This window comes from Nipponia nippon, unplaced genomic scaffold (genome assembly GCF_047370975.1).
Source record: "Nipponia nippon isolate SJK-2023a ecotype South Korea unplaced genomic scaffold, ASM4737097v1 scaffold_1, whole genome shotgun sequence".
In the NCBI taxonomy this organism is placed as follows: domain Eukaryota; kingdom Metazoa; phylum Chordata; class Aves; order Pelecaniformes; family Threskiornithidae; genus Nipponia; species Nipponia nippon.
In genome coordinates this window covers 2,067,690-2,088,823 of record NW_028262290.1, presented here as the reverse complement: position 1 = coordinate 2,088,823, position 21,134 = coordinate 2,067,690, and the positions used below count along the sequence as shown (strand labels likewise).

General features: G+C 45.8%; 1 protein-coding gene across 1 annotated transcript; it reads left to right on the top strand.

The window, feature by feature from the left end:
* The first annotated feature begins 627 nt into the window (after positions 1-627).
* On the top strand, positions 628-4,904 carry PSCA (prostate stem cell antigen). Its single transcript, XM_009474030.2, has 3 exons — positions 628-778; positions 2,704-2,808; positions 4,455-4,904. The coding sequence occupies exons 1-3, from the start codon at positions 664-666 to the stop codon at positions 4,664-4,666; spliced, it is 432 nt and encodes a 143-aa protein (XP_009472305.2). The 5' UTR covers positions 628-663; the 3' UTR covers positions 4,667-4,904.
* Positions 4,905-21,134: the final 16,230 nt, after the last annotated feature.

Below are 21,134 nucleotides of genomic sequence, written 5' to 3'. Positions count from 1 at the left end.
AAAAGGCCTTGACCCTGTGTAAGCACTGCTCAGCAATAATAAAAATATCCCTGTATTATCAACACTGTTTCCAGCACAAATCCAAAACATAGCCCCATAGCAACTACTATGAAGAAAATTAACTCTATCCCAGCCAAAACCAGCACAAGACAACACATACGAATAAGGGCAAATGAGCACCTGGACACCTGGAAGAGGTCAATGCATTGTAATTTGCCCACATACCTTGCTACCACATGCCACGAGTGTCACAGAGACACTCACACATGCAGATAAATAGCTGGAGATGTTTATTAAAAGAACATTTTGTCCTTGATTTAAACACAATGGCTCCACTCAGGGTAGCAATGGGGGTGGAGAGCCTTGTTCACAGGGTGCAACTGCAGCCTCGCTGGCTCTGGGGAAATGCATAAGGCCAGCCTTGTTCTAAAGAATTTGGGTTTTTTTCCACTCATGTGAACACTTTGCCCAAGGGTAGGAGGAAAGGCGTGGGCATAGTGGTGGAGAGGAGCTGCTGGCAGCTCCAAGAGTCATAGTGAAATAGGAGAGGCACCTAACGCAAATATCACCACCGCAAACCAACCCCTCCCTTGGTCCAGCGAGCAGCCTTATTCAGGTGCCTTCACAGGGTAACCTTCTGGGCATGCCCGATTGCTGCCTCCCATGGTATATAAACTGCCCCACGAGGAAACAACCCATATTCAGCACAAGAGAGGCTATCCCAAAATGAAGGCTTTCTTTGTCCTCCTGCTGGGAGCAGTCCTGTGCTTGGACTCAGGTAAGACAACATGGAGAGTCTACCCCGCGTCCCCTCCCGCAGATCTTCAGCTAGGAAAAAAGACTTGTGATGGTGTTTGGCAGTGAGGGAAGAAATGCTGACGCAGTTGTCATATGAAGACATTTGTTTTTTGATGGGATGTCCTGGGTGTTGCATGGAAAAAATGCATAGTCCTACCCTGCTGATGGTGTGATCCTAGTGCTGGGTAGAGCAGCTTCCAGGAAAGATAAATCCTATACAAACCCAAATTTAATCGAAATCGAAATTATTTAAGCCAGACCATGTAGTTGTGTGTGTGTGTTTTTTTAAGTGGGGCGGAAGGATTATTTTTCTTCTTCCCAGGCTATCAAAATTGCAACTTTTCTGCAAAGATAAGTTTTGTTCCCACTTGTTTTCTGACTCTTCATTTCAAAAGTGGCCTCTGATGCTGCACAGGTTGTCAGAATTTTAATAGGACAGAGAAAGGGAGAATGCCATGGCGTGTTATTTTATAAACTGGATGGGTGGGATTTGGGCACTGTCAGGATTTTCTGGCCTCACCGGAAAAAAGTGGTTTTAAACTAGCTCTTCCCTATTACAAGAGAACAAAAGAAGCAGATCTGAGCAGAAAAGTTTCTCAATAAGCAGAGGATGCTTAAGGAATAGGCTGAGAAGGGTCTTGTACAGTCCTGGCCAGAAGTTCCCCTCTGCCAGTTTCCATCAGAGTTCTCTGAAATTTGACTTTTATTACATTAAAAGTCAGATAAATGTGAGAGCAGAGTGCAGCACTACAGACAAACTGGGTTTTGGTTCCTTGCCTCTATGACTGCATCAGTCATTTATACCAGAACATCTTGGACAGAGGGAGACTAAGTGCCTCAAATCACTTCTTGTTCCTCCTCTGAATAACACTAATTTCTAAATAGGGCTTTTCTGTGTCCTAAAAGAATATTTTAGGCATTAGGATATTGACTCGAGGGACTCATGGTACAAGCCTGGTGGTCATGGGGTTAAAGTACATATGTATACATTAACTCGCACACTTGCAAGGCTGCAGTGATGCCCTGGGGCACAGGTAGGTAATAGGAACAGGTAATTGCACCATGCTCTCACTCCTCTGGGGACTATTTCTCATCAGGGATAGACACTTGTAAGCTGCAATGCTTATTCTGCCTTTTCTTGATGCGCGTAACAGCACAGCAGATGTTAACAACACTGACTTGCGTCCCCCATAGAGTGGCATGTCCATGAGGGGGTGGAAACACGTGGTGACCCAGTTCTCAGAGGGAGGCGAAAGACGTGTTTGCACTTTGCTTTCTAAGAGGGGGTGATGAAGAGTACATGTCACAAGATGGTCAAACTGAGACTGGGGCTGGAAGAAACCTTGCAAATTGCCTGCTGCATCCTTCCTTCACCCTCTCTTCCCTCTGGCCTTTCCCTCCAACCCTGGCAATGCCTCAGCTAAGGCTCACAAGCCCACCAGGTAAAACAATAATGTCTATAGAGGCAGACAAATAATATCAACCTGTCCTTCTGAGGACTTCATCCCTTCATCCCAGTTTAGGAGATGGGAATATCACAAAAAGCCTGTTCCAGACAGGAACTGAGTTAGGCATCCAGAGGAAGAAGCATTTGGGAAGCACTTCCCATTGACTGATGAGACCAGTCAATGGGACCAGCTATCCAGCTGGTCTCTTTTTGTACCCTCACTGTACTGACTAGATCTGAAACAGCTTCAGCACCTGCAAAATTTGACTCTCACTCCAAGTAAGTGTACTGTTCTCCGCTGAAAATGGAAAAAAACACATTGTTTTCCCAATAACAGAGGTACTGTCTTTCTTTGAGGACCTTTGGGAATAGTCCTGTTTCCCAGTTCAAGCACTAACCTGGGTTCCCTGAAGAGCTTCAGATGGATTTGTCTTATAACCCCTCTTGGTCTCTTGCAGGTTCTTCTTTGCAGTGTTACAGCTGCACATCACAGCTCAGCAACTCCAAATGTCAGATGAAAGTGGACTGCAAGGAAAAGGAAATATGCAAGACAGATGTGATCAGTAAGGAAAAGTTGGGGTGGGCAATGTCTTAGTTGTGGTGTCGGAGCCAAGCATGGTCCCAGACTCAGGTGTCCAAGCGAGCCCCACCTATTCTAGATACACCAGCTGGCATGGGCCAGCAAAGCTCAGTGTGCAGCAGAAAGAGAAAAGCCATCTAGAGAGAAAAGGTGACAAAAAAAATTTCAAATTACTTTCATGTTAAGTAGAAATGGCAGAAGAAAAATGTTTATCCCTTGGTGATAACTGGGTCCTTGGTAGTGGTGCTGACCATCACCAAGTCCTCTCCCCACACCGGCCATGAGAGTGTGATTACAAAGTCATATTAGTACGTGCATGCTGTACCCCACAATTTCCTCAGTGTTTGTCAATAGATCATGCTAAAAAGCAGTATGGCCAGCGCAGTACCAGTTCCTGGAACGAACCTCAGGAGGGTGCAGCTGCCCAACAAGGCACTAGCTGTTAAGCACTTGACATTGCAAATACCTACCAATGCCTATAACCTGTACAAAATTATGTTTATTTCTCTTTCATAACACTAAAAGTGATTTGCTTACAAGGACAATAGTAAAGTTTATGGCTTTGAAAAGTTTGGAATATGGATTAAAATGTGAGGGACTGAGTCTGGTGAGACATAGTCATGAAGTTAAGAGTAGCGTTCAATGACAGAGCTGACTTTAGGTGAATTCAATGAAAAGGATAGAATTTCACCTAGGCTCATCTACAGCCATCTCTGAATGCAGCCATCTGTGTGTCTCCGGGTAAACCCCTTTAACAGATTATGATTTAATTCTCCCATTCTAGGCCTGGCAAGAAAATGTTTACCCTGTCCAGATCTGTGGTGACAGCTCAGTTGCTCTTAGACCTGGGGCACAAAACTCATCAGTGGCTTCTTCAAACTCATGTCTGTCAAGCAGCAAATGTAATACTTCCAGTAGGCGTTGTCCTTGTTGGAAATATGCAATTCCATGGCCACGCATTCACATGCAGGAGAGCCAACACATTGTATAACCCACTGGCCCTATACAGTAAATTTTTATATGTCAAAGACTTGGTGCCCAGAATAAATTGTGCAAGATCAGGAGATCTCATGCAGACTGTAATCTGATGGTAATCAGCAGTTACTGAGTATTAACTGGCCACAGAAAAATAGGCTGTGCCTCTCAGAAACCAATCAAACAACTGTGTCATCTGTGAAATGGGGATAGTCATGTTTCCATAACTTCCCTGGGTGTTGAAAGGCTCTGTGCAACAAAGATGGATGGGGTACAAGCAAAGATTACCCCACATGTTTGCTCCTCATCCATTAGTAGCTTAGACTCCCCAAACGAGGTGTTAATGGCTACTTCCATTATAAATTAAATTATTAGAATTTCTGTAGTTGCTGCTGTTTCAGAAACCCTTGAGAACTGTGCTGTGGAATACACTGCCTTAAGCAAATACTTGGGGATTGAAACCCTTCCCCCCTGCTGACAAACTGACACCCCAAAAATACAACCTGCTACAGTAAAACATGCTGCTGTTTGGAAACATTCATTTTTTTTCCAAGAAGTGAGCTCAGATAAGAATAGCATCTCATTATTCAGTTCCATGAGGCTTAGCCTGGCTTGCATTGAGTTCTTATAATAATGGTCCTGCTTTCCTTCCAGAGGTCATAGGGCTCTTCAACATCATCAGCAAGGGCTGTGACTCGTCATGTGAATCACTCTATCAGGACTTCAGTGTGGGCAACAGGAATATCTCCTGCTGCAGCAGCAACCTCTGCAATGTCAACGCAGCAGGCAGTGTGAGGTACAGCTATGGGATGGCAGCAGGGATAGCAGCCAGTGTGCTCTGGCCCTTCCTGAACAACAGACTGTGAGGAGCAAAGAGGACTCCCATGACTACAGAAAGTCTTGGAATACCCCTCTTATGACAGGAATTGTAACCATGAGCAAGGTGGTGTGTTGGGCACACAGCATCCTTGGAGCTGATGGCAGGTCTTTGCCGTATGATAGCTTCTTCATTACTGTTATTGTATTGCTGTAGTGCTAACAGATAAGAAAATATGTGTGCATGCTATCTGCATAACACCTAAAATATACTTATTTCTGAATCAAGTCTGAGTTTGTTACCTGTATATCACTTAGTCGTGTATTTTGGCACCCAACAGCAACTGCAGGTGGGTGTATTGCATGTCTGGCCAATGTTCAGTCTTGGTCATTGCTGTGTAATGATGATATGCGCCGAGAGGTGCCATGGCAGAGCAGAATAGAGCTGGCATCTGTACCTCCAAAGCTTGAGGGGCTTTGGCTTATGACAAACTTTGGAGGGGACATACCCCAAGAAAACCCATGAAGAGCAGTCACACATGAAGGGGAGCTTGCTTGTGATCTAGAGACCCTGGGACCCTGCACTTTGTTAGCTACCATACCAGACAAAAGCAGTGCTCACCTTCCCTGCTACGTGTGCATACAGCCATTCATACGCCTTCCCATAGCTGTAGCATCCTTGGGATGGTGGGCAGGACTGCACATTCAAGTGCCTGAAGCACCATGGTGGGCAATAACCATTGGAGTGAAGTGGAAAGGGTGTCCCCATGGTGTCCTGGTCAACAAATCCAATTCTGGGATTGCCAGTCTCCATCCTGGCCATAGTGGCATCCCCTGAAATTTCCCATCTCCTACAGGCAGGTTCTCAATCTTTCTTCTCCAAGTTCCTCTTTGATCCATTCCCCATGCCACTGCCTGGGACCCAGGTCCTGTCACAGGGTTGAAAATGTGTTTATCTTAAAGGTCCTGTGGGGTTGCCTAGCAGAGCAGAGAGAATGGAGAAAGTAAACATCAGAGCTCGCATTTTCCCCTCCGGGTACTTTGACCATGGAGGTAAGCACACACCTGTGAGCACACACCCACTTCCACCGCCACGTGAGATACGGGGAGATGGCAAGTGTAGGGAAAAGATGAAGGAAAACAAGAGCAGGGGAGATAGGGAAAGGCATAGGGCTGGCTCCTCTCCTCCTGAGATGCTCTCAGGACAGGGCTAGGAGGGCAGACGAGTGAGGTGAAACTGGTGTTTCCTGAAGATTTGTTGAGGTCATGAGGATACCCACAGAGCCCTTTTTTCCTTATAATAGGAATTTCCCTTCTTCACCAACTGATCTTTCCCCTTTCCTGGGACTCCCTGCTGAAGCCAGAGTGGCTTTCTCCACTCATCAGATGTCGAAGATTTGGTTCACATCTGATGAAGGAGTAGTTTAGTGCATCTCTGGTACTGATACAATCATCATGTTTCACCCACCTTTACTGATGTAATGCATGTGGCAACCATGCAAGCTTCAACTATGTGGAAAATCATTTCAAGCCCTCTCTGGTGCTGATACCAATGAGGTGTCTGCATGCAAGGCAGACTTTATAGTTTTAACATCTCTCCTATACAGTTATAGCCCCTCTATATAGTTACAGATTCTAAATTATATAGTTTGTCTTCTTCGAATAGTTTATTTTACAGATATAAACTTGAGCGTTCCTACCTTGCATTGAAATATCCTGTGCAGTGTTTAGCAAAGGCAGCAGAGAAAGTACCATACAAAGCTGCCTGAAGAAACTCTCAAATAAGACCTCCAAGCAACACATATATGAAGATATCTGAGAAACAAGTTAGAAAACATTCTGGAGAAGGCCACTGTTTCACATGTGCCTCCTTCCAATATACAACAAAAGAAGACAAGGCTCATATCAGCAGAGTGTACAGATGGGCCAGGGAGAGCCCCGGGTAGGAGCGACAAGGCAGGCTGGATACATGAAGTCCAGGAGCTGTGAAGTCAAGACAGCAGTGCATGGAGAACTAAAAGGAGAGGGAGATTGGCCAAGAGCCCCATTTTCCTCTCTCTTACCCTAAGAACTATTGGAGCTGCAAAGGATATGCAGAGCCACAGGCTGAAATAACAAAGAAGCATTTATCTGGTGGAGATGAGTCATCTGGGGGACCCATAGCCATGGGACAAGGGCCAGCATCAAATTTTGGATTAAGTTAATGGGATGTCAGAAGATAATTACATTGTCTGCTATTGTGAAAGAGAAAAGTACATAAATCCTTGAGACTTAAGACATTAACAAGCTGCTAATTGTAGGAAGCAGGGAAGGGGTTTTCCCCAAAAGAAAATCCAGAATGAACCACCTTCCTCATATGATGCGAGTCTGGTTATTGGCAGAGGGAGGATATGGGACATGTGGGGTGATTTATTCTGGCTTTTGCAACCCTCCTGAGTCTTAGTCACTGAAAAGGGGGTTTCATTCAGCTGTACATCTCCCAGCCAGGCTGTTTTCTGCATGGATGACCAACTCCATGACCTCTCCAGACCAGGGGTTCATCTTCTTGCATGGTAAGAAGACCCCTGACGCACTACTGCCCTGTGCCCACTTTCTGAAACAACTCCCAGGCAGTCAGGCATGTCCACATCCAGTGGCCTTTCTGAACAAGCAATTTGGCTACAATGCCCCTGTCTGGAGACTGGGAGTTTAGCTGTACAGAAATGGCCAAAGCATCTTAGCCAGCTCCTGAGCCAGAGGAGTTCCAGGACATTGGGTGAGCCAGCGACATTGGGTGAGACACTCCAGCTGCTGGAGAGGTCAAGCACATTCAACCCTGAAAATAAGAGAGGTGTCAAAAGCCTTTAGCATGAATGGGGGCTCCAGTTTACCTGCGTTATAGCATATTTGTCCCATGTGTCAACATTTTCTACTTGCCGGAGCATGGCATTGAGGAGTTTCTTGCTGGAGCCAAGAGGGGACTTTCCCTTGCTTTGGTGGTTGAGATGTGATGTCTGGACCCTACAGGCTGAGGGGATGATTCCTCCTCCTGATTTCCTTTCTGTACATATTCTGGAAGGAGTCCACAATCGATTACTGAGTGATTTTCCCCTGGATATATCTGGAGATATATCCGGAGATATATCCTCTCTACGGATATAGCTGGAGATTTTGCATGCAGTGCTGGGGCAGGGATTAGATAGTTAGGAGAAGGTGCAACTGGGAGATGTCATGACTGGGTGAAGACACAGTGAATAGCAGGGTAGGAAGCCCCTGCGGACATGATGCAGCGTTAACCGGCGGAACTCACTGCTTCTTGATGGGTGCCTGGCATGGCACTTGCAATAGCACAACACTGCACTCCCCATTCAGGTCACCAACAGACAGCCTCAAAAACAACCCTCTAAATTCTGGGAAGGGTTAGGAGGTGGTGAACTGAGGTGGATAAATGACTCAGACACGGGTCAGAACCTGGGCTGGGCCAGGGCAGGACCAGGAAAGAGGACTGTTTTCCCAGGTGCTGCGACTGCACGTTGACAGAAAGGCTGGAGTCCCCTCCTGTCTTGTAAACCCCTAACAAACACAAACAGGACTCGATCCCTCCTGCTCTGATCTGCCCCCTCTGTCGCTAGCCTGCTTGGTTAGTACAGATGATCTGGCATCACACAGCTCTGCAAGTCCTGGCTGAAGGTCGATTTACTCTCCAGGTACTGAAAAAAGGGGCTAAGAGTTCTTTGCTGGGTGACACACAAACACAACATTTGTTTGAAAAACAAGGTTATTTTTTTTGCCCAAGCAAGGTGCTTCTTGACAGTGCTGGCTGAGCAGTTTTATTGGTTCTTCTCCTATCTTTTCCACACTTATCAAAAGGCCTAAAATTGAGGACAGGCTCTTTAAACAACTCGATCTATCATGTATGCAAGAGATCTCTGTTCCTTCAGGATCAAACTGCAGTTAATTTATTTAAATAATAAACAGCTGGACAACAAAATGGATGGTTTCTTTTTTTCAAGGGCAGCAGTACACTTTTCCAAAGGCTGCAGTAGCATTATGGACTGAATGTAAACATACAATTCTTCAGTGAGGTTACCTCTTACAGATGGCAAAAGTAAAGAAACTCTGATCTAGAGTAAGTGCTTCGGTATGATTTTTATGGTAGGAAACGTTACAGACATACATTCAGAGTAAAAGAAAAGTGTTGCTTATGTTGTTGTTACGATGCTGTATTTGCTACTGGTAGTATTAGCTAGTATTCTTTATCTCTGTGAATAGGGATTAGGGCATGCAGTATTTCCTATGGCCCAGTAGAAGTTATACCCAGTGCCTGTACCTGGTCTGAAAAACGTCACCAGGGTCTCCTGAATTCAACCGGATTTGTGGCAGCTGGTTAAAAACATTTGATCACACTGGAGAAAGTCTCTGGGGCAGAGAGGCTGGATGAGCTGGCATTTAAGGACCAGTAGTTCCTTGCTGTGCTCCACATTTCCTTCGTGGCCTGGGGCAAGTTACACAGCACTTCCATACCTCTGCCTTGTACAGATGTTATCAGGTCCAATACATTGAAAGATTCTCAGATAGTGACTTTAATGGGGCCAGGGGAGGGACCTAGGCTAAAAATAAGCTCGAATACAGTCAGCTAGCATAACAGAGCTGGGGGAGGATTACCCACCACCAACCCACCCTGCACAGCCACATTCCTCCTCTGAATTATGCACACACCGTTGTGCAATGAGGCTTTTTGTGGTCCCAATAGACGGGAGAGAGAGCCTGCAGTTAGCTCTGCTCTGCCAGCTATTAAGCAACTGGACAGTCACTAAAAGTAATCAAAAGACCTGCCCTTTGATTGCAGAACATCCTTAAAGTAACTGTACCCTATTGTCTACCTGGATTTCAGTAAAGCCTTTGACACCATTTCCCACATTCTCCTGGATAAACTGACTGCTTATGGCTTGGACGGGCGTACTCTTCGCTGGGTAAAAAACTGGCTGGATGACAGGGCCCAAAGAGTGGTGGTGAATGGAGTTAAATCAGTGGGCGGCCAGTCACGAGTGGTGTTCTCCAGAGCTCAGTATTGAGGCCAGTTCTCTTTAATATCTTTATCAATGATCTGGACGAGGGAATCGAGGGCACCCTCAGTACGTTTGCAGATGACACCAAGTTGGGTGGAAGTGTTGATGTGCCTGAAGGTAGGAAGGCTCTACAGAGGGATCTGGCCAGTCTGGATCGATGGGCTGGGGCCAACTGTGTGAGGTTCAACAAGGCTCAGTGTCAGGTCCTGCACTTCAGTCACAACAACCCCATGAAACACTGCAGGCTTGGGAAGGAGTGGCTGGAGAGCTGCCCAGTGGAAAAGGACCTGCGGGTGTTGGTCAACAGCTGCCTGAACATGAGCCAGCAGTGTGCTCAGGTGGCCAAGAAGGTCACTAGCATCTTGTCTTGTATTAGAAACAGTGTGGCCAGCAGGACTAGGGAAGTGATTGTCCCCCTGTACTTGGCACTGCTGAGGCCGCACCTCAAATACTGTGTCCAGTTTTCGGCCCCTCACTGCAAGAATGACATTGAGGTGCTGGAGCATGTCCAGAGGAGGGCAACGAAGTTGGTGAAGGGTCTAGAGCACAAGGCTGGGGAGGAGCGGCTGAGGGAGCTGGGGTTGTTTAGTCTAGAGAAGAGGAGGCTGAGGGGAGACCTTATTGCTCTCTACAACTGCCTGAAAGGAGGTTGTAGCGAAGTGGGGGTCGGTCTCTTCTCCCAAGTAACGAGTGATAGGACGAGAGGAAATAGCCTCAAGTTGTGCCAGGGGAGGTTTATATTGGATATTAGGAAAAACTTCTTCACCAAAAGGGTGGTCAAGCATTTGAATAGGCTGCCCAGGGAAATGGTTGAGTCCCCATCCCTGGAGGTATTTAAAAGATGTGTAGATGTGGTGCTTGAGGACATGGTTTAGTGGTGGACTTGGCATTCCTAGGTTAACAGTTGGACTTGATGATCTTAAAGGTCTTTTCCAACCTAAATGATTCTATGATTCTACCCGCCACTCACCTGGGACAAGGCTGGCTGGCCAAGGCTGATGAAGCCAAGTTTATCCCAAGCTATCTTGACTAATCCCACTCCCATCCTGCCAAGCTCCTATTGCAGCCCTGACCTCCTTCCTATATGGCTTCTCCGATTTCTCATCCACAAGCCCATATTATGGGGGCATCACCTTATAAACTTGCCAGCTCATTAAAACACCTCTTGCTATGTGCCTATACCAGAATTTGCACACATCAGATGTGTTCATCACCCACACTGAAATAGCCTTTATGCTCTTCATGGGCACATGGTCACCTCTGCCAGTGCTTCCTCACGTGAATCACTTAAAGACACCATGACCCAACCCTGGACCCTTTCACAGCTCTGCTGATGGTCCTCCAACAGCTGGGGTAGTTTGACTGTGTCTATACACCTCCCCTGCAACGGGTATGGGGCTGAGTCAGGAAAGGAAAATATTTTGCTCCTTCCTCTCTTGTTATTTTTATTAAAGATTCAATCTGGCCTCGAGGGAATTTGTGAAATGAGGACTTCACCCAGGGCAGATGAGTGAAAGTGGAATAATGGGCAGGGAGGGGACTTGTTTTCATCAGGGGTCACTACACATTGAGTTATTTGCAGGGACCCACCTGTCTTCCTGGGTGGCTGTGTGGTGCCACACACATGGATGCCTTCTTTCCAAACTAGTTGTGTCTTCTACTCTGGATTTGCATTCAGCTGCATCCTTTAAACTTGCTTTCTGTGATGTAGCAAGAGTAATATGTTTGTCTGCTCCAAAGACAAATTCAAGAGAAAATGATGGAATCTCTGTCTGTAACATCCAGTGTTTCTGTAGTGAAGGGAAAGGTGTTCATCCTGCTTAAAACACTGATGTTCAAACAGAGACTAGTTTTTCTGACACCTATTCAACTGTAGCAATTAAAAAGAGAGGAAGGTGTGGCTAAAGTTTCAAATAGTCAGTTGAGATGTGATAATTTGAATACATCTGACCTATTCTGTTCTTCTACATGTTAAATGAGCTTTAGAAAAATAAAGGAAGGTTAGACTTGACATAAGAACTTGACTATTCAAAGTTTAAATGGGAATATTTAAAAGAAAACAATTAAGAAAACAACCCTCTTTGCTCTTTCTCTTGCATGCCATAGAGGTAGAGAATGGCAGTTCTTTGCCAAGAGTGTAGTGCTCCTGTGCAGTCACTGCTTCTGGACTGGCTCCAATTGCCCTGTGGTAAAATGGCAGAGCATTTCACAACTCTTAAACACAGCTATTTCCCTGCGCTTCACAATCCCACGCAATTAATTTCTCTTCTTTGCTGTTTTTGCAGCAAATGCTCTGCTCTCAGGTACTCTTCAAATGCAGCAGCTCTACCCTGCTTCGCCTCATCCTTCCCCCACGAGGATGGAGAAAAGAAGCATTTGCTTTTGCCATGGACACCTATTGATGTGATGTCTTCCAGTGTCCATGGGAAGCAAGGAGTCTGAAGCCAGTTACAAGCATGTCTACATCAGAAGTGCTACATGAGCTGCTGCTCAACCTTGAATCTATTCATAGAATCATAAAATCATAGAATGCTTTGGGATGGAAGGGATCCTTAAAGGTCATCTAGTCCATCCCCCCTGCAATGGGCAGGGACATCTACAACCAGATCAGGTTGCTCAGAGCCCCACTTAGCCTGTTCTTGAACGTTTCCAGGGATGGGGCATCTACCACATCCCTGAGCAACCCAGTGTTTCACCACCCCATTGTAAAAAATTTCTTCCTTAAATCTAATCTGAATCTACCCTCTTTTAGTTTAAAACCATCACCCCTTGTCCTGTCTCAGCAGGCCTATTCAAGAAGTGATGATTTGAAGAGCTGGTATTTGACACAGAGACAATGAGAGCGAACAATCTTGCATGAAGAAATACCCAGCAAACAAAAGCTATTTATCTCAGAGAGCAGGGGCACTCACAGGGTGAATGAAAAATTGCCCCAGATTCCCTACTCTAGAAGTATGAGGACAACCCTTACTCATCTTGGTAATGTAGAAAGAGCTGCTGTCCCAAAGCCCAGGGAAGTTGTGAAGGCCTGAGTCAAGAGCCTGAGAGAAGCCCAAAGAAGCCAACAGGGAAATCTCATTGCCATCCTTGGCAGCTGTGAATACAGAGGCTGCAAGCACCCCACCTAGATGTATGGGCAAGCATGTGTGGGCACGAGAGATACAGCATTTGTTTTCCTGGCTGGCACCAGAGATTGGCACTAAAGGCAGCAAGGAACACAGACATTTTTCTGACTCTCATTGTCATTCCCTCCCTGTACTCAAAATGGCCTCTGAGGACGATAACAAAAATACTCCTTATCCATCTTATCTTCTCCTGCTTCCTGGTCCACCCAATGCTTATATCCATCACAAGCACCGGGACACTGCAACCAAACCAATGGCCTTCCCTCACCCAGACTATGCCCTGCTCCTACCTCCCTCTCATCTCATCCACATTCCAGCTACATCATTTCAACAACTACTTCCTTGGCCTGGTTTTGTCTGGAGGCCAGTCTCATCTGTCACTTCCCTTAACATCTATAAGAGCTGAGGTCACCATAGAATCATAGAATCGTTTAGGTTGGAAAAGACCCTTAAGATCATCGAGTCCAACCGTTAACCTAACACTGCCAGGTCCATCTATACCATGTCCTCAAGCACCACATCTATCCGTTCTTTAAATACCTCCAGGGATGGAGACTCAACCACCTCCCTGGGCAGCCTGTTCCAATGCTTGACCACCCTTTCGGTGAAGAAGTTTTTCCTAATATCTAACTTAAACTTCCCCTGGCGCAGCTTGAGGACATCTCTCGTCCTATCACTTGTTACTAGGGAGAAGAGACCGACCCCCACCTCGCTACAACCTCCTTTCAGGCAGTTGTAGAGAGCAATAAGGTCTCCCCTCAGCCTCCTCTTCTCCAGACTAAACAATCCCAGCTCCCTCAGCCGCTCCTCATAAGACTTGTGCTCTAGACCCTTCACCAACTTCGTTGCCCTTTTTTGGACACGCTCTAGTACCTCGATGTCCTTCTTGTAGTGAGGGGCCCAAACCTGAACACAGTACTTGAGGTGCAGCCTCACCAGTGCCTAGTACAGGGGCACTATCACCTCCCTGGTCCTGCTGGCCACACTATTCCTGATACAGGCCAGGATTCCATTGGCCCTCTTGGCCACCTGGGCACACTGCTGGCTCACGTTCAGGTGGCTGTTGACCAACACCCCCAGGTCCTTTTCAGCCAGGCAGCTTTCCAGCCACTCCTCCCCATGCCTGTAGCTTTGCATGGGGTTGTTGTGGCCTTTTGCACAGCCAAGATGCCTCTCTGGTTCAAAAGTTCTTGGAGACATTCAGATGGGCAGCAAGGGAACATGTATTTATGTATACAGTCTAACAGCTGAAGGAAAAGAGGTTAAGAATCAAAAAAATGTTCATTCACATACATATTTACTGAGCGCTGAGACTTTACTGGAGAGCACACAAGTAGCTTCTGATGGAAGGTTAATCACAGGGCAGAACAGCTACCCCAGGAAATCTTGCCTAGCTACTATAAAAACCTCTGCAGTCTCATTTCTTCATAGACCTTAGTAATAACAAAAAAACCGTAAGTTCTTGCAGGGCTTTTATCAGTGACATCAGTATCCATGAGTCAAGAATTCAGTGATGCTTGGATTGCCAAAAGAAATTCAAATGTAGTCATTACCTGGGCCTTCACCAAAATACGTTGTCCCCCTGCAATGCTCTTTTTACATTATTGTATGGTTTCTGAGGCCCATTTAGGGATAAATCAAGCCCAGCAGCAAGTAGCCATGCAACCCATTATACTACCTGCTAGGATCCTGCTTAACAAGCACTGGAGGTGGGCTATACCCACATACGCCTCAGAAACACAGGGCAGGTAAAGGACGAGAAAAGAACTTTCTTCAAAATCATGGAACCCAAAATACAAACAACTTACTGCTTTTCTAACCTTTCAGGGGTGGGACCAGCAAGTTCCAGGCCCAGAGGTTACAGTTATGTTAGTAAATCAAGCCAGGCTAGTGGACACTTCAGGGCACTGGAGGTTAGTCATCCCTACTGTCACCAGCATGGGTTAGGCCCAAGAATTTCCCAAACCATTCCTGGGCATGACACAGGAGTTAACACAAGCCAATGACCATTCCCAGGAGGCAGTTTGGATGCAACCTGTCTATTTTGGCAGGAAAAAAGAATCATAAAGCATTCCTTGTTAGTCACCTTCAGTACCAGAGACTGGTCCTTGGCATCTTTAATTTAATTTAACTAGAAATAGAGGACCTGGAGTCTGGGATGGGTGTTTATTCCCCAGATGTGGAACAGAATGGAATTAATGATTAATGGGATGAAATTTAACTAGTCCAAATGCCAGATTCTGCACCTAGGATGGAGTAATGCTGGGCACAAGTATAAATTGGGAGAGGAGTGGATGGAAAGCAGCCCTGCAGAAAGGGATCCGGGGTGCTGGTCAACAGCAGGCTCAATAGGAGTCAGCAGTGCGCCCTGGCAGCCAAGAGGGCAAACCGCATCCTCGGGTGCATCAAACACAGCATAACCAGCCCATCAAAAGAGGTGATTATCCTGCTGTATTCAGCGTTGGTGCAGCCTCACCTTGAGTACTGTGTGCAGTTCTGGGCCCCACCATTTAAGAAGGATGTTAAGGTCCTTGAATGTATCTAGAGTAGGGCAACAAAGCTGGTGAAAGGACTGGAAGGCATGTCCTGTAAGGTGCAGCTGAGGACTCTGGGCTTGTCTAGTTGGGAGAAAAGGATGCTGAGGGGCGACCTCATTGCTCTCTACAGCTTCCTGAGCAGCGAAGTGGAGAGGGAGGTGCTGTTCTCCCTGGAATCCAGTGATAGGATGCGTGGGAATGGTTCAAAGCTGCACCAGGGGAGGTGTAGACTGGACATTAGGAAGCATTTCGTACTGAAAGGGTGGTCAAACACTGGAACAGGCTTCCTAGAGAGGTGGTCGATGCCTCATGCCTGTCAGTGTTGAATTGGTGTTTGGACAATGCCCTTAACAGCATGCTTTAACTTTTGGTCAGCGCTAAATTGGTTGGGCAGTTGGACTAGATGATCATTGTAGGTCCCTTCCAACTGAAATATTCTATTCTATTCTATTCTATTCTATTCTATTCTATTCTATGCTATGCTATGCTATGCTATGCTATGCTATGCTATGCTATGCTGTGCTGTGCTATGCTGTGCTATGCTGTGGTATGCTATGCTATGCTATGCTATGCTATGTTATTCTACTCTATTCATAGAATTATAAAATCATCATAGAATGTCCTGAGTTAGAAGGGACCCACAAGGATCATCGAGTCCAACTCCTATCCCTGCATAGGACAACCCCAAAATTCACACCATACATCTGAGGGCGTTGTCCAAATGCTTCTTAAATGTTGTCAGGCTTGGCGCTGTGACTACCTCCCTGGGGAGCTTGTTCCAGTGCTCCACCACCCTCTGGGTGAAGAACCTTTTCCTAATGTCCAACCTAAACCTCCCCTGGCAGATCTTCCTGCTGTTCCCTCGGGTCCTATTGTTGGTCGTCAGGGGGAAGACATCAGCGCTTGCCGCTCCTCCTTCCCTTGTGAGGAAGCTGTAGACCATGATGAGGTCTCCCCTCAGTCTCCTCTTCTCTAGGCTGAACAGACCAAGTGACTTCAGCTGCTCCTCGTACGGCTTCCCCTCTAAACCCTTCACCATCTTTGTGGCTCTCCTCTGGACACTCTCTAGTAGCTTTGTATCCTTTTTGTACTGTGGCGCCCAAAACTGCACACAGTACTCAAGATGAGGCCGCACCAGTGCAGAGTAGAGTCCATTCTATCTAGAACAGCTGGCTATTTTCCCGCCCATATTTCACCCTACTTTCTGTATAGAATCCCAAAATGCAAAGGGTGGAAGCATATCTACAATACTGTGTGGATACTTCAAGGTAAGTTCCCTGCCATCACCACCCTGGTGATTCACCATGAAGTAAAAAACAGTGGACACCTTTGCGTCACAGAAATTACACTGAAACATTTGCTTCCATGCTCCAGGCTTTGGGATTAAGATGTTGACATAAACAAGCCCAAAGACCTCAGGCTAAAGTAGAACATACAGCTACCTCTTTCCTATTGAATGGTGTGATAAGAAGCGGACACCATCCTGAAGACAACCAAGGACGTAGAAGGCAAAGTGACTATGCAGACATTCTCTTAAGATGGTTGGTGAAGAGGGGCTGTGCTAGTCTACCTCACATAATGGGGCTGTCTGGCCAAGAAGAGCCTAAGAGGAGAAGGGTCTCATCTACTTCATCAGTATTTTTAATAGTATACTAAAGCAAACACAGAATTCAGGAATAACACTTCTGTCCCAAAAGAGACCCCACACATCACAATCAAGTGTACGTTTCACTTACGTCATCCCTATTATCCTAGTCACATCTCTTCAACAGTACCTAGCCATAGTTGACACTAGACTTATCAGTGCTTTCAGCAGAAATGAAGTGTGAATTACTCTCATCTTGCTCACATGTAGAATAACTTTCAAAACTACCTAGCTCTCCTCCAACCCAGCAGAGATGCTGCCTGGTCACTTCTTCCTTCATCACCCACTTCTACCACTCCACATATCCCAAACCCTTTGAGTTACTCAAACACGGATTGCCAGGGCACTGGCACAGACAAAATAGGTCTTGGTGTGTGGAAAAGCTTGTTTCATCTGTGCCCAGAGCTGACCACTATTCCTGTTCATGAACTCTTATTTCTAGCTGTGAGGGCTATTTGCACACCTAGAATCACTAATGATGCATCTACCCAACATCCTTGTATGACAGGGCAGTACCATTAGGCTTATTGAGTAGATGGGTATTGAAGGCTGAGCAGACTAATGCTTTGCCTGGAAGGCCACTGGTGGGAAGGACATAGAGCTCCTCTGTTCAAGTGTCTGGTGAGAACACTTCTTATATTTAGTCCAAACTAGCCTATGCTTCTCTGTCTCCATGCCAATTTGCTATTCACATGTACATGTAGTGTTGCTCTGGCCTTGAGCAGCTCCCAGGCTGAAACTAAATTTGGTACATTTATACAGAGAAGTGAAGGACCTGCCTAGTTCAGCTTTTCTGTGATCTAGTGCCAGTTTGTGCTGACTGGGCCACCCATCTCTCCACTGAGCACAGAAGCAGCAGTGACCAAATCCTCTGAGAGCACAAAGCAACATAATTCTAAGAGCGACTTAGAAAGGAAAAAGATCCTCCTGAATTACTGAAGTTATTTCTGTGACGTACCAAACACATCATCTTGACAACACATTGATCAATAGATCGTACTCTGATAAAACTCCACCTTAAAATCTAGCTGTTTGTTCTTTTGCCCATCTGTTAGGAGAAGACTAATTCATTGCTTGGGCACACATTTCTAATTTCCAGCCTTGATTTATTCCATGGCCAGATCCCACCTATGTGTCCAGTGCCACTGTCTTTCTTATCTCAGACAGGTCTTCCCTTCCCAGTTGCCTGCTGTTGAGTATGTCCATATTTGGGAATTTTTTCTCCTTCTGCTAAGAAAGCCCAGCTCTTTCAGCCTAATATACTGTCCATTCTTATCTTCATATTAGCCTTTATACGGGACTTCAGCTCCCTTGGGCACAGGTGGTGAGAAATGCACCCAGTGTTGCAAGTGTGGTCTTGTTGGTACCTTGACCTTAGCCCTGCACTGCCCTCACTGACACAACTCCCACTCATGACAGCTTTCTTCACCCTTCATCAGAAGTCTGACGTATATTCAGCCTGTGATCAACCAGGATTCTCATGTCTTTCATCTCTCCAGTCATTTACAGGTGACCTCCTAGTTTACCGTATAACTTAGTTATTACAGTATATGATCTTATTAATATATGACTTGCATCCAAGCCACCTGGTTGTTTATGACATCCTGATCCTTCTCTGCACTGCTGATGCTTCCCAAATTTGTATCATCAGTAAATTTCATTAACACCATCCTATTTAGCATCTTTCAAGGTCTTCACAGAAAATATTAAACAAGAGTACTCCAAGACCAGTTCCTGAGGAACTGCCCTACTGATGTCCACCAGGCTCATATCCCCTTGGCAACACTTTAAAAAACTTTCAACCCTTCCACTTCGAATCCTTTAAAAAAGTTCTCATCCAGCTTATATTGACTTAATTTCCATCCGTGCCACCTTAATAAATATTCCTGTATTATATTGTTTTATTACTTTGCTGAACTCTTGAAAATCAGACTTTATTAATGTGAAATCAAGGAAGATCATCATCTTGGTTTTTAAGCCTTTTCATATTTTTCATTATTCTCTCCTTCAAAAATTGTTCTTAATCCTGGCATGCTGTCGAGGTCAGACAGATGACTTTTACCCCTCCTCTCTTTAATTTAGGTGGTGAATTTTGACCACGTGATACTGACTTGAACTTAATCAATTTATGAATAATATTTAGGAGTGGACCTGGACCTGTTGTTCTGTATGCTGGCTCTTTAAGAGTTCTGGGATGGAAAATATGCTGTCCTGCTTTGTCCCAACTTGAATACATTAAACTTTTTTATGCCACCTCAGATGTGGTTATTTCTATTTCCAGACACCTGTCTCCATGCTGTCTTTACCCGCAAAGTCAAAAGCACTTTCTGTATTGAATAAGTAATCAGTTTAATATTCAGTTTTCATCTATCATATCTTCACTACTTTCTTTTGTCTCTCAATATAAGGGCTGAAGAATTTTAACGTTTAATGTCTTTCCTGAGATCTAAGTCATTTTGACTATTGCAGATTTTTACTTTATATATTTCTTAACCTCTGTATGTAATTTTGTCTGCTGCTTGTTTTTGATTCCATTCTTTTAGGCTTCCCTCTCATTCCTAGTAAAATCTTTGAAATGGTTATTCACCCATTTCAGGCCACATTTATTCTTCTGTAAATGCTTCTTCTCTGCTTTTCCTCTTTGTTAGGGAAACAAATTCCAGACAGGTTTCGGAATCTTTGCTTTCAGGGAGCCACAGCCTTCATGCCTTGCATCCGTATCCTTGAATTGACAGTTCACTCACCCTTTCTCTAGCCACCATATATCAACATTTATCTTTGGTATTTGCTTATCTTAAACTAAATCAATCCAAACCTCAGCTGGATCAGGGGAGAATATTGTTCAAAGTGTGTTAGACTCCTGAGCCCAGCCACCAGAGTATGCCATCTTAAAAAACATCTCTGCAAGGAGGGGAGATATGAGGGAGGAAGGGAAGAGACAGTTGGTCTGTGTTGTAGGTGGCTAAAAGGAGCTGAAGCCAGATTAGATCAAAATGAATCTGAACAGCTATACTCTGGGCAGGCAGCTGAACCCTGGAAATTCCCGAGTCAATGGGCCATTTGAGGGAGATCAGGGGGACAGAGGACCTCCTGCTGTAAGAAAAGATCAGGTTCGTGACCACCTGAGGAACCTGAATGTATACATACAGTCTATGGGTCCTGACAAGATGCATCCCAGAGTCCTGAGGGAATTGGCTGATGGAGTTGCTAAGCCACACACCATGGTACTTGAAAAGTCATGGCAGTCAGGCGAAGTCCCTGGGGACTGGAAAAAGGGAAATATTGCAGCCATTTTTCAAAAGGGTAAAAAGGAGGACCCTGGGAACTACCGACCTGTCAGCCTCACCTCTGTGCCTGGGAAGACCATGCAACAGATCCTCCTGGAATCTATGCTAAGGCACATGGAGGACAGGGAGGTGATTCAGGACAGCCAGCACGGCTTCACCAAGGGCAAGTCCTGCCTGACCAACCTAGTGGCCTTCTATGATGGAGTAACTACATCAGTGGACGAGGGAAGAGCTACGGATGTCATCTCTCTGGACTTGTGTAAGGCCTTTGACATGGTCCCCCACAATATCCTCCTCTCTGAATTGGAAGGATATGGATTTGATGGGTGGACTCTTCGGTGGAGAAGGAATTGGCTGGATGGTCGCATCCAGAGGGTAATGGTCAATGGCTTGATGTCCAGATGCAGAACAGTGATGAGTGGTGTCCCTCAGGGGTCCATTCCGGGGCCAGTGTTGTTCAATATCTTCATCAATGGCATAGACAGCGGGATTGAGTGCACCCTCAGCAAGTTTGCAGATGACACCAAGCTGAGTGGTACAGTCAACACACCTGAGGGATGGGATGCCATCCAGAGGGATCTGGACAAGCTGGAGAGGTGGGCCTATGTGAACCTCGTGAGGTTCAACAAGGACAAGTGCAGGGTCCTGCAGCTGCGTCGGGGTAATCCCCAGTATCAATAGAGGCTGGGGGATGAAAGGGTTGAGAGCAGACCTGCTGAGAAGGACTTGGGGGTACGGGTAGATGAAACGCTGGACATGAGCCGGTAATGTGCTCTCGCAGCCCAGAAGGCCAACCATCTCCTGGGCTGCATCAAAAGATGTGTGGCCAGCAGGTTGAGGGAGGTGATCCTGCCCCTTTACTCTGCTCTGGTGAGA